General features: G+C 44.9%; 1 protein-coding gene across 1 annotated transcript in view; it reads left to right on the top strand.

The window, feature by feature from the left end:
• The window catches only part of zgc:91944 (uncharacterized protein LOC436941 homolog), a 51,436-nt gene that overhangs the window by 7,250 nt on the left and 27,510 nt on the right, over positions 1-16,676 (top strand). The window contains exons 4-7 of the mRNA XM_064979514.1: positions 10,620-10,705; positions 11,617-11,727; positions 13,196-13,444; positions 14,002-14,158. Of these exons, the coding sequence (XP_064835586.1) occupies positions 10,620-10,705; positions 11,617-11,727; positions 13,196-13,444; positions 14,002-14,158 (603 nt within the window). The remainder of the gene's footprint in view (positions 1-10,619; positions 10,706-11,616; positions 11,728-13,195; positions 13,445-14,001; positions 14,159-16,676) is intronic.

A 16,676-nucleotide genomic window follows, 5' to 3' on the forward strand; every position in this document is an offset into this window, starting at 1 on the left:
CCCTGTACATATCTACCCCCTAATGACCCTGTACATATCTACCTCCTAATGACCCTGTATATAGTCACCTCCTACTGACCCTGTATATAGTCACCTTCCCCCTATACATATCTACCTCCCACTGACCCTGTATATAGTCACCTTCCCCCTATACATATCTACCCCCTACTGACCCTGTATATAGTCACCTTACCCCCTATACATATCTACCTCCTAATGACCCTGTATATAGTAACCTCCTACTGACCCTGTACATAGTCATCTTACCCCTATACATATCTACCTCCTACTGACCCTATACATATCTACCTCCTACTGACCCTGTATATAGTAACCTTACCCCTGTACATATCTACCTCCTACTGACCCTGTACATAGTGTTTTTGTTCTTCCTTGCCAAAGTTGTTTGTGCTACATGGATATTGATTATTAGTTGTAATTAATAGTTCTAATTATAGATTATTACCCCATGGTTGTGTTTGGAGTAAGAAGTGAGTGTCTCTGCACGTGACATTAAAACTTGAGACAGCATGGCGCATCGTCCAGAAACATACATCTCTTTTTAACATAAAATAAATGTTAAACATACAATTTGGGGATTTTCAACTAATTGTTTCTTTTATAAAAATAAAAGTGATGCCTTCAGTAGGCAGATGAAATGTTTGTCTGAAAGAAAAATAATCCAAAATCAATCCCTTTTGCAAATGTGAAAACACAGAATCATTTTAATTACTACAGATGCTTAAATATGTTTCGAGATGACTTTGCTTCCTGCCAGACCGTGGCTCCTTCCTCCAGCCCAGGTTCCAAATCACATGCAATCAACTTTCAACCGCCGCAAAAAAAATCAAATCAAATACACACATATGTAGCAGATGTTATTGAGGTGTGTAGCGAAACGCTTGTAAACAAACCAACACGGGAACCCGGGTGAGTTTAATCTAAACTCCCAGAAGTCTCTGACAATATAGGAGACAACAATGCTGCAGAAGTCCAAGTGTTGTGATTCTGCCAGATATCTTCCAACTGATGACAGGAAGCTGCGGGGAATCATTGGTGCCTCATTGTTCTTGATACCATGTCTTGTTTTGACTGGTCTGTTTTGACATCTATGTAAATATGGCTAATCACTGAGCTCGAGCTGTTTTGCAAGGAGGAATGGGAAAAAATTTCAGTCTCTCGATGTGCAAAACTGATAGACATACCCCAAGCGACTTACAGCTGTAATCGCAGCAAAAGGTGGCGCTACAAAGTATTAACTTAAGGGGGCTGAATAATTTTGCACGCCCAATTTTTCAGTTTTTGATTTGTTAAAAAAGTTTGAAATATCCAATAAATGTCGTTCCACTTCATGATTGTGTCCCACTTGTTGTTGATTTTTCACAAACAAATACAGTTTTATATCTTTATGTTTGAAGCCTGAAATGTGGCAAAAGGTCGCAAAGTTCAAGGGGGCCGAACACTTTCGCAAGGCACTGTAAATATGGCTAAACATTTGCCAGCTAGCTGACTAACCAACAACTATTAACACTGTATTCTGAGAGAGACAAGTCCTCCCCTTGTGAAAATGTATTGATGTTTTCAATGAACATTGGAGAATATAAATATTCTAAATATAGTTCACATCTTGTCAACAATCTAAGCCCTGTGTTTTTTCTCTATTCCCCCCCCCCTCAAGGTTTTAGACATTCCAGAAACCAGAGTCGCTCTGATTTTGTGTACATTGTAGATTTCCAGACATGTTGAATCTTGAGTCAGCATCTTGTTTATGTGAAAAATACAGGGAGGTAAAACCCAAATGGTGAAGAATGTATTCACTTCCACCATTACAGTGTTTCTCAAACATTCAACCTCCAGCTGTACCCCATCTAGCACCAGGGTCATCACACTCTCAAATGTTGTTTTTTTTGCCATCATTGTAAGCCTGCCACACACACACACTATATGATACATTTATTAAACATAAGAATGAGTGTGAGTTTCTGTCCCAACCCGGCAAGTGGGAGGTGACAAAGCTCTTATAGGACCAGGACACAAATAATAATATAATAATTATCAGTCACTTTGCTCTTTATTTAACCATCTTACATATCAAATCTTATTTGTTCATCAAAAATGATGAATAACTCGCCACAGGTTAATGAGAAGGGTGTGTTTGGAAGGCTGCACATAACTCTGCAATGTTGAGTTGTATTGGAGAGAGTCTGTCTGACATGTTGTATTGGAGAGAGTCTCAGTCTGACATGTTGGGTTGGAGAGAGTCTCAGTCTGACATGTTGTATTGGAGAGAGTCTCAGTCTGACATGTTGTATTGGAGAGAGTCTCAGTCTGACATGTTGTATTGGAGAGAGTCTCAGTCTGACATGTTGTATTGGAGAGAGTCTCAGTCTGACATGTTGTATTGGAGAGAGTCTCAGTCTGACATGTTGTATTGGAGAGAGTCTCAGTCTGACATGTTGGGTTGTATTGGAGAGAGTCTCAGTCTGACATGTTGGGTTGTATTGGAGAGAGTCTCAGTCTGACATGTTGGGTTGTGTTGGAGAGAGTCTCAGTCTGACATGTTGGGTTGGAGAGAGTCTCAGTCTGACATGTTGTATTGGAGAGAGTCTCAGTCTGACATGTTGGGTTGTATTGGAGAGAGTCTCAGTCTGACATGTTGGGTTGGAGAGAGTCTCAGTCTGACATGTTGTGTTGGAGAGAGTCTCAGTCTGACATGTTGGGTTGTATTGGAGAGAGTCTCAGTCTGACATGTTGTATTGGAGAGAGTCTCAGTCTGACATGTTGGGTTGTATTGGAGAGAGTCTCAGTCTGACATGTTGGGTTGTATTGGAGAGAGTCTCAGTCTGACATGTTGTATTGGAGAGAGTCTCAGTCTGACATGTTGGGTTGTATTGGGGAGAGTCTCAGTCTGACATGTTGGGTTGTATTGGAGAGAGTCTCAGTCTGACATGTTGTATTGGAGAGAGTCTCAGTCTGACATGTTGGGTTGGAGAGAGTCTCAGTCTGACATGTTGGGTTGTATTGGAGAGAGTCTCAGTCTGACATGTTGTATTGGAGAGAGTCTCAGTCTGACATGTTGTATTGGAGAGAGTCTCAGTCTGACATGTTGTATTGGAGAGAGTCTCAGTCTGACATGTTGTATTGGAGAGAGTCTCAGTCTGACATGTTGTATTGGAGAGAGTCTCAGTCTGACATGTTGTATTGGAGAGAGTCTCAGTCTGACATGTTGGGTTGTATTGGAGAGAGTCTCAGTCTGACATGTTGGGTTGGAGAGAGTCTCAGTCTGACATGTTGTATTGGAGAGAGTCTCAGTCTGACATGTTGGGTTGTATTGGAGAGAGTCTCAGTCTGACATGTTGTATTGGAGAGAGTCTCAGTCTGACATGTTGGGTTGTATTGGAGAGAGTCTCAGTCTGACATGTTGTATTGGAGAGAGTCTCAGTCTGACATGTTGGGTTGGAGAGAGTCTCAGTCTGACATGTTGGGTTGTATTGGAGAGAGTCTCAGTCTGACATGTTGGGTTGTATTGGAGAGAGTCTCAGTCTGACATGTTGGGTTGTATTGGAGAGAGTCTCAGTCTGACATGTTGTATTGGAGAGAGTCTCAGTCTGACATGTTGGGTTGTATTGGGGAGAGTCTCAGTCTGACATGTTGTATTGTATTGGAGAGAGTCTCAGTCTGACATGTTGTATTGGAGAGAGTCTCAGTCTGACATGTTGTATTGGAGAGAGTCTCAGTCTGACATGTTGGGTTGGAGAGAGTCTCAGTCTGACATGTTGGGTTGGAGAGAGTCTCAGTCTGACATGTTGGGTTGGAGAGAGTCTCAGTCTGACATGTTGGGTTGTATTGGAGAGAGTCTCAGTCTGACATGTGTTATTGGAGAGAGTCTCAGTCTGACATGTTGTATTGGAGAGAGTCTCAGTCTGACATGTTGTATTGGGGAGAGTCTCAGTCTGACATGTTGGGTTGGAGAGAGTCTCAGTCTGACATGTTGGGTTGTATTGGAGAGAGTCTCAGTCTGACATGTTGTATTGTATTGGAGAGAGTCTCAGTCTGACATGTTGTATTGTATTGGAGAGAGTCTCAGTCTGACATGTTGTATTGTATTGGGGAGAGTCTCAGTCTGACATGTTGTATTGTATTGGGGAGAGTCTCAGTCTGACATGTTGTATTGTATTGGAGAGAGTCTCAGTCTGACATGTTGGGTTGTATTGGAGAGAGTCTCAGTCTGACATGTTGGGTTGTATTGGAGAGAGTCTCAGTCTGACATGTTGGGTTGTATTGGAGAGAGTCTCAGTCTGACATGTTGGGTTGTATTGGAGAGAGTCTCAGTCTGACATGTTGGGTTGTATTGGAGAGAGTCTCAGTCTGACATGTTGGGTTGGAGAGAGTCTCAGTCTGACATGTTGTATTGTCTCAGTCTGACATGTTGGGTTGTATTGAGAGTCTCAGTCTGACATGTTGGGTTGTATTGGAGAGACATGTCTCAGTCTGACATGTTGGGTTGTATTGGAGAGAGTCTCAGTCTGACATGTTGGGTTGTATTGGAGAGAGTCTCAGTCTGACATGTTGGGTTGTATTGGAGAGAGTCTCAGTCTGACATGTTGGGTTGTATTGGAGAGAGTCTCAGTCTGACATGTTGTATTGGAGAGAGTCTCAGTCTGACATGTTGGGTTGTATTGGAGAGAGTCTCAGTCTGACATGTTGGGTTGTATTGGAGAGAGTCTCAGTCTGACATGTTGGGTTGTATTGGGGAGAGTCTCAGTCTGACATGTTGGGTTGGGGAGAGTCTCAGTCTGACATGTTGGGTTGGAGAGAGTCTCAGTCTGACATGTTGTATTGGGGAGAGTCTCAGTCTGACATGTTGTATTGGAGAGAGTCTCAGTCTGACATGTTGTATTGGGGAGAGTCTCAGTCTGACATGTTGGGTTGGAGAGAGTCTCAGTCTGACATGTTGGGTTGTATTGGGGAGAGTCTCAGTCTGACATGTTGGGTTGTATTGGAGAGAGTCTCAGTCTGACATGTTGGGTTGTATTGGGGAGAGTCTCAGTCTGACATGTTGTATTGGAGAGAGTCTCAGTCTGACATGTTGTATTGGAGAGAGTCTCAGTCTGACATGTTGGGTTGTATTGGGGAGAGTCTCAGTCTGACATGTTGTATTGGAGAGTCTCAGTCTGACATGTTGTATTGGAGAGAGTCTCAGTCTGACATGTTGTATTGGAGAGAGTCTCAGTCTGACATGTTGGGTTGTATTGGGGAGAGTCTCAGTCTGACATGTTGGGTTGGAGAGAGTCTCAGTCTGACATGTTGTATTGGAGAGAGTCTCAGTCTGACATGTTGTATTGGAGAGAGTCTCAGTCTGACATGTTGGGTTGGAGAGAGTCTCAGTCTGACATGTTGTATTGGAGAGAGTCTCAGTCTGACATGTTGGGTTGTATTGGAGAGAGTCTCAGTCTGACATGTTGGGTTGTATTGGAGAGAGTCTCAGTCTGACATGTTGTATTGGAGAGAGTCTCAGTCTGACATGTTGGGTTGGAGAGAGTCTCAGTCTGACATGTTGGGTTGGAGAGAGTCTCAGTCTGACATGTTGGGTTGGAGAGAGTCTCAGTCTGACATGTTGGGTTGGAGAGAGTCTCAGTCTGACATGTTGGGTTGGAGAGAGTCTCAGTCTGACATGTTGGGTTGGAGAGAGTCTCAGTCTGACATGTTGTATTGGAGAGAGTCTCAGTCTGACATGTTGTATTGGAGAGAGTCTCAGTCTGACATGTTGTATTGGAGAGAGTCTCAGTCTGACATGTTGTATTGGAGAGAGTCTCAGTCTGACATGTTGTATTGGAGAGAGTCTCAGTCTGACATGTTGGGTTGTATTGGAGAGAGTCTCAGTCTGACATGTTGTATTGGGGAGAGTCTCAGTCTGACATGTGTTATTGGAGAGAGTCTCAGTCTGACATGTTGTATTGGAGAGAGTCTCAGTCTGACATGTTGTATTGGAGAGAGTCTCAGTCTGACATGTGTTATTGGAGAGAGTCTCAGTCTGACATGTTGGGTTGGAGAGAGTCTCAGTCTGACATGTTGGGTTGTATTGGAGAGAGTCTCAGTCTGACATGTTGGGTTGGAGAGAGTCTCAGTCTGACATGTTGGGTTGGAGAGAGTCTCAGTCTGACATGTTGTGTTGGAGAGAGTCTCAGTCTGACATGTTGGGTTGTATTGGAGAGAGTCTCAGTCTGACATGTTGTATTGGGGAGAGTCTCAGTCTGACATGTTGTATTGGAGAGAGTCTCAGTCTGACATGTTGGGTTGTATTGGAGAGAGTCTCAGTCTGACATGTTGTATTGGAGAGAGTCTCAGTCTGACATGTTGGGTTGTATTGGAGAGAGTCTCTGTCTGACATGTTGGGTTGTATTGGAGAGAGTCTCTGTCTGACATGTTGGGTTGTATTGGAGAGAGTCTCATTCTGACATGTTGGGTTGTATTGGAGAGAGTCTCAGTCTGACATGTTGTATTGGAGAGAGTCTCAGTCTGACATGTTGGGTTGGAGAGAGTCTCAGTCTGACATGTTGGGTTGTATTGGAGAGAGTCTCAGTCTGACATGTTGGGTTGTATTGGAGAGAGTCTCAGTCTGACATGTTGTATTGGAGAGAGTCTCAGTCTGACATGTTGTATTGGAGAGAGTCTCAGTCTGACATGTTGTATTGGAGAGAGTCTCAGTCTGACATGTTGGGTTGTATTGGAGAGAGTCTCAGTCTGACATGTTGTATTGGAGAGAGTCTCAGTCTGACATGTTGTATTGGAGAGAGTCTCAGTCTGACACGTTGGGTTGGAGAGAGTCTCAGTCTGACATGTTGTATTGGAGAGAGTCTCAGTCTGACATGTTGGGTTGGAGAGAGTCTCAGTCTGACATGTTGTATTGGAGAGAGTCTCAGTCTGACATGTTGGGTTGGAGAGAGTCTCAGTCTGACATGTTGGGTTGTATTGGAGAGAGTCTCAGTCTGACATGTTGGGTTGTATTGGAGAGAGTCTCAGTCTGACATGTTGTATTGGAGAGAGTCTCAGTCTGACATGTTGTATTGGAGAGAGTCTCAGTCTGACATGTTGTATTGGAGAGAGTCTCAGTCTGACACGTTGTATTGGAGAGAGTCTCAGTCTGACATGTTGTATTGGAGAGAGTCTCAGTCTGACACGTTGTATTGGAGAGAGTCTCAGTCTGACATGTTGTATTGGAGAGAGTCTCAGTCTGACATGTTGTATTGGAGAGAGTCTCAGTCTGACATGTTGTATTGGAGAGAGTCTCAGTCTGACATGTTGGGTTGTATTGGAGAGAGTCTCAGTCTGACATGTTGTATTGGAGAGAGTCTCAGTCTGACATGTTGTATTGGAGAGAGTCTCAGTCTGACACGTTGTATTGGGGAGAGTCTCAGTCTGACATGTTGTATTGGAGAGAGTCTCAGTCTGACATGTTGTATTGGAGAGAGTGTCTGACATGTTGGGTTGTAGTGGAGAGAGTCTCAGTCTGACATGTTGTATTGGAGAGAGTCTCAGTCTGACATGTTGTATTGGAGAGAGTCTCAGTCTGACATGTTGTATTGGAGAGAGTCTCAGTCTGACATGTTGGGTTGTATTGGAGAGAGTCTCAGTCTGACATGTTGGGTTGTATTGGAGAGAGTCTCAGTCTGACATGTTGTATTGGAGAGAGTCTCAGTCTGACATGTTGTATTGGAGAGAGTCTCAGTCTGACATGTTGTATTGGAGAGAGTCTCAGTCTGACATGTTGGGTTGTATTGGAGAGAGTCTCAGTCTGACATGTTGTATTGGAGAGAGTCTCAGTCTGACATGTTGGGTTGTATTGGAGAGAGTCTCAGTCTGACATGTTGTATTGGAGAGAGTCTCAGTCTGACATGTTGGGTTGGAGAGAGTCTCAGTCTGACATGTTGTATTGGAGAGAGTCTCAGTCTGACATGTTGGGTTGTATTGGAGAGAGTCTCAGTCTGACATGTTGGGTTGTATTGGAGAGAGTCTCAGTCTGACATGTTGTATTGGAGAGAGTCTCAGTCTGACATGTTGGGTTGTAGTGGAGAGAGTCTCAGTCTGACATGTTGGGTTGTATTGGAGAGAGTCTCAGTCTGACATGTTGGATTGGAGAGAGTCTCAGTCTGACATGTTGGGTTGTATTGGAGAGAGTCTCAGTCTGACATGTTGTATTGGAGAGAGTCTCAGTCTGACATGTTGGGTTGGAGAGAGTCTCAGTCTGACATGTTGTATTGGAGAGAGTCTCAGTCTGACATGTTGGGTTGTATTGGAGAGAGTCTCAGTCTGACATGTTGGGTTGGAGAGAGTCTCAGTCTGACATGTTGTATTGGAGAGAGTCTCAGTCTGACATGTTGGGTTGTATTGGAGAGAGTCTCAGTCTGACATGTTGTATTGGAGAGAGTCTCAGTCTTAAACATTTTCCACACACAGTCTGTGCCTGTATTTAGTTGTCATGCTAGTGAGGTTTGAGAATCCACTCTCACATAGGTACATGGTTACAAAGGGCATCAGTGTCTTAACAGAGTGATTTGCCAAGTCAGGATACTCTGAGTGCAGCCCAATCCAGAAATCTGGCAGTGGCTTCTGATTCAATTCATTGAATATAGTTGAGAGTCCCTGTAATCCTAGATTCAGACCATTCAGGCGAGACAAAACACCACCCAGATTAGCCAGTCGTGTGAGAGACTCGTCATCATGCAAGCGGTCAGACAAGTGAACATTATGTTCAGTAAAGAACTTTTTAAGCTGGTCTCTCAATTAAAAAAAACCCACAACAACCTGTCAGTACTTTGCCCCTTGGTAACCAACGCACATCTATATGTTTGGATACATACGGACTGTTAGTGGAATTCCCACGAGAGAGTATCAGTTAATGTGATTGGATGTTAATTATTTGACTAGGCTTCCTGTATTTTGACATTGTGTTGTTATTTCGCTGAACACCTAAAAATGGTTTAATTTTATTTTTGGCAGTGAAACGAAGCTATTCAGGTGAGAGAGAAACCTCACCGAAATGTCCCTTTGGAAAGTCTAAATGGACCGTTTGAAAATGTGAGTCACGTTTTTATTTGACGGCATTAGTAGATTCACATTAGTGTAGATGTGAGGAGGCAGGATGTGTGTGTGTGGTCTGTTTTGTTCTTCAAATCAAAGGTTATTGTTCACATACACATATTTATCAGATGTTATCGCGGGTGTCGCTAAATGCTTCTGTTCCTAACTCCAACAGTGCAGTACTATCTAACGATACACACATCTAAAAGTACAAGAATGGAATTAAGAAATATATAAATATTAGATTGAGCAATGTCAGAGTGGCATAGACTAAACTACAGTAGAATAGAATACAGTATGTACATATGAGATGAGTACAGCAGTATGTAAACATTATTAAAGTGACTAGTTAGTAAATACAGTAGAATAGAATACAGTATATACATATGAGATGAGTACAGCAGTATGTAAACATTATTAAAGTGACTAGTTAGTAAATACAGTAGAATAGAATACAGTATATACATATGAGATGAGTACAGCAGTATGTAAACATTATTAAAGTGACTAGTTAGTAAATACAGTAGAATAGAATACAGTATATACATATGAGATGAGTACAGCAGTATGTAAACATTAAGGTGACTAGTTAGTAAATACAGTAGAATAGAATACGGTATATACATATGAGATGAGTAAAGCATAGACTAAACTACAGTAGAATATAATACAGTATATACATATGAGATGAGTACAGCAGTATGTAAACATTATTAAAGTGACCAGTTAGTAAATACAGTAGAATAGAATACAGTATATACATATGAGATGAGTAAAGCAGTATGTAAACATTAAGGTGACTAGTTAGTAAATACAGTAGAATAGAATACAGTATATACATATGAGATGAGTACAGCAGTATGTAAACATTAAGGTGACTAGTTAGTAAATACAGTAGAATAGAATACAGTATATACATATGAGATGAGTAAAGCAGTATGTAAACATTAAGGTGACTAGTTAGTAAATACAGTAGAATAGAATACAGTATATACATATGAGATGAGTAAAGCAGTATGTAAACATTATTAAAGTGACCAGTGATTCCATGTCTCTGTATTTGGGGCAGCAGCCTCTAAGGTGCAGGGTTGAGTAATCGGGTGGTAGTCAGCTAGTGATGGATATTTAACAGTCTGATGGCCCTGAGATAGAAGCTGTTTTTCACTCTCTGGATGGTAGTGGGGTGAACAGGCAGTGGCTCGGGTGGTTGTTGTCCTTGATGATCTTTATGGCCTTCCTGTGATGTCGTGTGCTGTAGGTGTCCTGGAGGTCAGGTAGTTTGCACCTGGTGATGCGTTGTGCAGACCCCACCACCCTCTGAAGAGCCTTACAGTTGCAGGGCGGTGGAGTTGCCGTACCAGGCGGTGATACAGCCCGACAGGATGCTCTTAGTGGTGCATCTGTTGAGGGAGAGGTTATTTCGTCAGGTGCCACTTCGTCAGGGCCCTCACCTCCTCCCTGTAGGCCGTCTGGTCGTTGTTGGTAATCAGTCCTACTATGGGTGTCGTCTGTTAACTCTGTGGTGCCTGTTCTTCTAGGAGGGACAGTAACCTGGTGAAGGAGGAGATTAAAACCTTCCTCAACAACCGCAGGATCTCCCAGGCCATCGTGGGACAGGTGACAGGTGATACCTTTCTTCTGCTCAGACAGCTTTCAGTGTACCTGTAGGGGGGTTTACATCATTTTTGCTTGGATATTACTGTCTTTCTGTCTAGGATATTTTCTAATGTTTTCACCCTGGCTCTCTTTTCCTCTCCTCCCCTCTCCTCCCCTCTCCTCCCCTCTCCTCCCCTCTTCTCCTCCTCCCCTCTTCTCCTCCTCCCCTCTTCTCCTCCTCCCCTCTTCTCCTCCTCCCCTCTTCTCCTCCTCCCCTCTTCTCCTCCTCCCCTCTTCTCCTCCTCTCCTCTTCTCCTCTCCTCCCCTCTCCTCCTCTCCTCCTCCCCTCTCCTCCTCTCCTCCTCTCCTCTCCTCCTCTCCTCTCCTCCTCCTCTCCTCCTCCTCCTCTCCTCCGCCCCTCTTCCTCTCCTCCTCTTCTCCTCCTCCCCTCTTCTCCTCCTCCCCTCTTCTCCTCCACCCCTCTTCTCCCTCCTCCCCTCTTCTCCTCCTCCCCTCTTCTCCTCCTCCCCCCTCTTCTCCTCCTCCCCTCTTCTCCCTCCTCCCCTCTTCTCCTCCTCCCCTCTTCTCCTCTCCTCCCCTCTTCTCCTCTCCTCCTCTCCTCCTCCTCCTCTCCTCCTCCTCCTCTCCTCCGCCGCCCTCTCTCCTCCTCCTCCTCCCTCCTCTTCTCCTCCTCCCCTCTTCTCCTCCTCCCCTCTTCTCCTCCTCCCTCTTCTCCTCCTCCCTCTTCTCCTCCTCCCTCTTCTCCTCCTCCCTCTTCTCCTCCTCCCCTCTTCTCCTCCTCCCCTCTTCTCCTCCTCCCCTCTTCTCCTCCTCCCCTCTTCTCCTCCACTCTTTCTCCTCTCCTCTTTTTCCTCTCCTCCTCTCCTCTCCTCCTCCACTCTTTCTCCCTTCCTCCCCTCTTTCTCTTCTCCTCTCTAGGTATCAGTCAGAGTTACATCTCCCAGTGGTTGCTGCAGCAGGGCTTGGAGATGAGCGACTCAAAACGCAGATCTTTCTACCGCTGGTACCTGCTAGAGAAAAACAACCCAGGTAAGAGCCACGGTAGGAGGTGGAGGCTACTGTTTGCTTGGTCTGTCGTGGAGGGAGGAAAGGGTTCATGTTGACTCTATGACACGTTTATGGGCTCTTTTAGGAGCTGTTTGTCCATTTAGTTTATGTCCCGTCCCTGTGACCAAGGATTGTGACGCGGACGGACTAGCGCGCACACACACACACACACACACACACACACACACACACACACAGAGTCCTGGAGGGCTGGCTAGAGTTCAGTGAAGGACAGAAATCAGGAGACAGAGATATTTATGACAAGAAAAGACACAGGATAAAGATGGATCTGTTACTGTAGATACTAATCAATAATGTCAAAGTCATCTGGCTTGAATGAATGTGGTTTCTGTCTAGCTGTGTCTTAAATAGAGAGTTCTAGATTTTGGCAATTTATGTCCTATTTTTTGGGGGGGGGGGCGGGCAATTACACTAGCTGTTCCTGTTGACTTCCTGTCTTTGCGCTAACGCTAGTTAGCAATGGCTCCAGAAACTACCTTGGACTTCCTTCAAACTACACACAGAGACATACAAATGATATCTATGAGTGGGGCTCCCGAGTGGCGTGCGGTCTAAGGCACTGCATCTCAGTGCTTGAGGCATCACTACAGACCCTGGTTCGAATCCAGGCTGTATCACAACTGGCCTTGATTTGGAGTCCCAGAGGGCGGCACACAATTTGGACCAGCGTCGTCCGCGTTTGGCCGTCATTGTAAATAACCAAATCAGTTAAGAACAAATTGTTAGTTAAATAAAATAATAATATGACTCTGGTAAAGTAGAAAAAAGTAGTTAATTGCCAAAATCTTGAACTATCCCTTTTAAGACAAGCTAGAGTAGCATCGTGACCACAGACATGCACCAGGAGGGTTTTCTAAACGACACTAAACGTTTTGCTCAATTCTACGTCAGCAAACGATGTAGCCTAAATAATGGATTGTTTAAGCAACGTCCCACCAGACAAGTCATTTTTACTCCTGTGTCAGTCACATGCATGTAATAAACGCCTCCTCACACCATCTCCTCTCCTGTGTCACTGCTGCTATCTTTCTGTGCTACTCAGTCGTGTTTCTGGACGTGCTGGTTTTCATTCCGACGTGGCTAACAATGAGAATTCTTATCGCAACGCTAACAGAGATGCTAATTCTGCATACTAATGCTAACGTGTTGCCTGGCATTTCTCTAGGCACTTTAATAGTTCTACAATTATTTGCTGCTTTGGCGCTAAATACCTGTTCAGAACAGAACTCAAACGTTCAGTATGATTCAGCGATAAAACAAGTTATGTCTGGCCTGCCATTTTAATCAACTATATTCCTGTTGATAGCCATATAAACAGGTAATTTTTGATTGACTGCAAGTATCAACTTGGCTTCTGCTAAAACTCTCAGAACGTCTCCGTATGTCTGGCGTTGGCCTGACCACTGGTTTGGTTTTGTCCTGACTGAAGGGCTGAGGTGGAGTGAAAGCCAGCATGGCCCGGCGGGTCTGGGCCTGGGGCTCAGTGGTCTCGGCCAGGGGCTGGGCCAGAACCTGGGCTCTGGACCCAGGGCAGCCAGGGGAGGGGACAGAGACGTCACGGGGACGGGCAACGCCGCCACGGGCACTACAGCCGCGACCGCCTCCACCACCTGGGGCAGACAGAGAGAGCTGCTGATGCACCTGCTGCCATGGTACACTGCAGCCTCCTCACAGCCAGGTAACCAGCCTCCTCACAGCCAGGTAACCAGGCTCCTCACAGCCAGGTAACCAGCCTCCTCACAGCCAGGTAACCAGCCTCCTCACAGCCAGGTAACCAGCCTCCTCACAGCCAGGTAACCAGCCTCCTCACAGCCAGGTAACCAGCCTCCTCACAGCCAGGTAACCAGCCTCCACACAGCCAGGTAACCAGCCTCCACACAGCCAGGTAACCAGCCTCCTCACAGCCAGGTAACCAGCCTCCTCACAGCCAGGTAACCAGCCTCCTCACAGCCAGGTAACCAGCCTCCTCACAGCCAGGTAACCAGCCTCCACACAGCCAGGTAACCAGGCTCCTCACAGCCAGTTAACCAGGCTCCTCACAGCCAGGTAACCAGGCTCCTCACAGCCAGGTAACCAGGCTCCTCACAGCCAGCGTCGTCCTGGTTAGGGGAGGGTTTTGTAACGTAACAAAATGTTGAAAAAGTCAAGGGGTCTGAATACTTTCCTAATGCGCTGTATGCCCTCCTGATGTGTGGGTTTTTAATGTCATCCCTCCCTCCCTGGCACCCGCTATAGGTGCTACCCTGTCGATGCGCTCCCTGGTGAAGGAGGAGCCTGATTGGAGGACGGGGGTCAGCCCCGGGGAGAGGGGCGGGATGGTTGGCGGTCCTCTGAGGCTGCGGAGGGGAAGCAGGTTCACCTGGAGGAAGGAGTGCCAGTCAATCATGGAGAGGTGAGCCAACCACGGACCCTGATTTGGGTCAGGTTTCCATGACAACAGATCCAAAACAGATTCTCCACCCAGCACTAACCAATGGTGGTTGAGTCTATTCATGTTAGTGATTCTGTCACTAAAACATTTTTAGGGGTGCGTTCATTTCGCTTCAACGTTTGCTACGTTGCGCGGCGGTTTGTATTGAATGACAACGTTTCCCCAAAAAAATACACTATTTAAGGTATGTTTACTCCCTTTTTTGTGATTGATGAGGTGTGGCTTGATCAATACGGGTGTGACCATTTTAAATTGCTTGAGCCGCACTGAGAATTCTAAAAAGTACGAAAGCCAACTGTCCAATAATCCAGAACACTGCTGTGTGGACATGTTTTTGGATTCTGATGAGTGCTTTCCTCTACTTGGGCCAGTGGTGCCCAGCCCTGGTCTGGGCTGGAGAGCTATGGGTTGTCCAGGCCTTTGTCCAAGCTCAGCACTAAACAATAAAAGTGGTTGAGTCTATTGAAGTGTGTGATAAGGCTTCTAATTTAACTCCCGAGTGGCACAGCGGTCTAAGACACTGCATCTCAGTGCCAGAGGCCTGGTTTGATCCCCGGGCTGTATCACAACCGTCCATGATCAGGTGTCCCATAGGGCGGCACGCAATTGGCCCAGCGTCGTCCTGGTTAGGGGAGGGTTTGGTGACTTGCCTAGTTAAATAAAACAGTCAAGAATTGAATCATGTCGACTTTTTTTTATTGTAAATTGAACCTTTATTTAACTAGGCAAGTCAGTTAAGAAAAAATTCTCATTTTACAATGACAGCCTTCCCCCCCCGACCAAACCCTCCCCTAACCAGGACACACTGGGCCTGTTAAGGCTCTGAAGTCCAAACAATTGGGTCGCATATACGACAAAATATCGATAGCATCACGGTTGCACCATTTATCTAGCTCAACCAGGTCCAAAAAAGGATCTGACCTACAGTACATGTATATCTGAGTCATTTAGCCGACACTCCAGACTAGACGGCTGCGAGTCCTGCTGCTGAGGCTGATGGAGCTTTTAGTCATGCCGGACGTGACTGTGATCAGATAATTTAGGAGGGGTCATTTTAATGTGGATAAACTGTACTTTCACCCCTGCTTACTGACCACTCCCAACCTACTACTGCCAACCTGAAGAATAAACTGCTATTTAATTCATTTCATTATCAAGGTGAGTCATTTTGTGGGTTTCTTTCACTGCAAAAACAAACAACCACTTTGATCTCATCAGGTGTTTGTTTGCAGCATGGCCACGTGGAATTAACTTTGTTACATTAACCTCTTGGAACTCTAGGGGCGCAATTTCATTTTTGGATGAAAAACGTTCCCGTTTTAAACAAGATATTTTGTCACAAAAAGATGCTCGACTATGCATATAATTGATAGCTTTCGAAAGAAAACACTCTGACGTGTCCAGAACTGCAAAGATATTTTCTGTGCGTGCCCTAGAACGTGAGCTTCAGGCAAAACCAAGATGAGACGGCACCCAGGAAATGAGTAGGATTTTTGAGGCTCTGTTTTCCATTGTGTCCTTATATGGCTGTGAATGCGAGAGGAGTAAGTCTGCCCTTTCTGTCGTTTCCCCAAGGTGTCTGCAGCATTGTGACGTATTTGTAGGCATATCATTGGAAGATTGACCATAAGAGACCACATTTACCAGGTGTCCGCCCGGTGTCCTGCGCTGAAATTGGTGCGCAAAAGTCAGCTGCAAGTATTTTTCCATGGAATTTAGAGAAGAATACAGGCTTCCACGAACGATATATCAATGAAGAGATATGTGAAAAAACACCTTGAGGATTGATTCCAAACAACGTTTGCCATGTTTCGGTCGATATTATGGAGTTAATTCGGAAAAAGTTTGACGTTGTAGGTGACTGAATTTTCGGTTCGTTTCGGTAGCCAAATGCGATTTTTCTCCTACACACAGACGCTTTCAGGAAAAACTGCGCATTTGGTATGTAACTGAGAGTCTCCTCATTGAAAACATCCGAAGCTCTTCAAAGGTAAATGATTTTATTTATTTTGTTACTGGTTTTTGTGAAAATGTTGCGTGCTAAATGCTACTCAAAATGCTAAGCTAGCTTAGCATACTCTTACACAAATTAGTGAATTGCTATGGTTCAAAAGCATATTTTGAAAATCTGAGATGACAGTGTTGTTAAGAAAAGGCTAAGCTTGAGAGTAGGCGCATTATTTTCATTTTATTTGCGATTTTCAGAAATCGTTAACGTTGCGTTATGCTAATGAGCCTGAGGCTTTAGTCACGATCCCGGATCCGGGATGGGGAGTTTCAACAGGTTAAGGTTCATGTGGATGTTTTTGCAGTGTCATTATTGGGTATTGTGTGTAGATTGACGAGGAAAAATCTATATTTAATCCATTTTAGAATAACGCTGTAACATAACAAAATGTGGGGAAGGGGTCTGAATACTTTCCGAATGCTCTGTGTATTACCGGCGCGACATTTTGTCTCGTCCTATAGCGGGATCGCA

The sequence above is a fragment of the Oncorhynchus masou genome, chromosome 12 (genome assembly GCF_036934945.1).
Source record: "Oncorhynchus masou masou isolate Uvic2021 chromosome 12, UVic_Omas_1.1, whole genome shotgun sequence".
Lineage (NCBI taxonomy): Eukaryota > Metazoa > Chordata > Actinopteri > Salmoniformes > Salmonidae > Oncorhynchus > Oncorhynchus masou.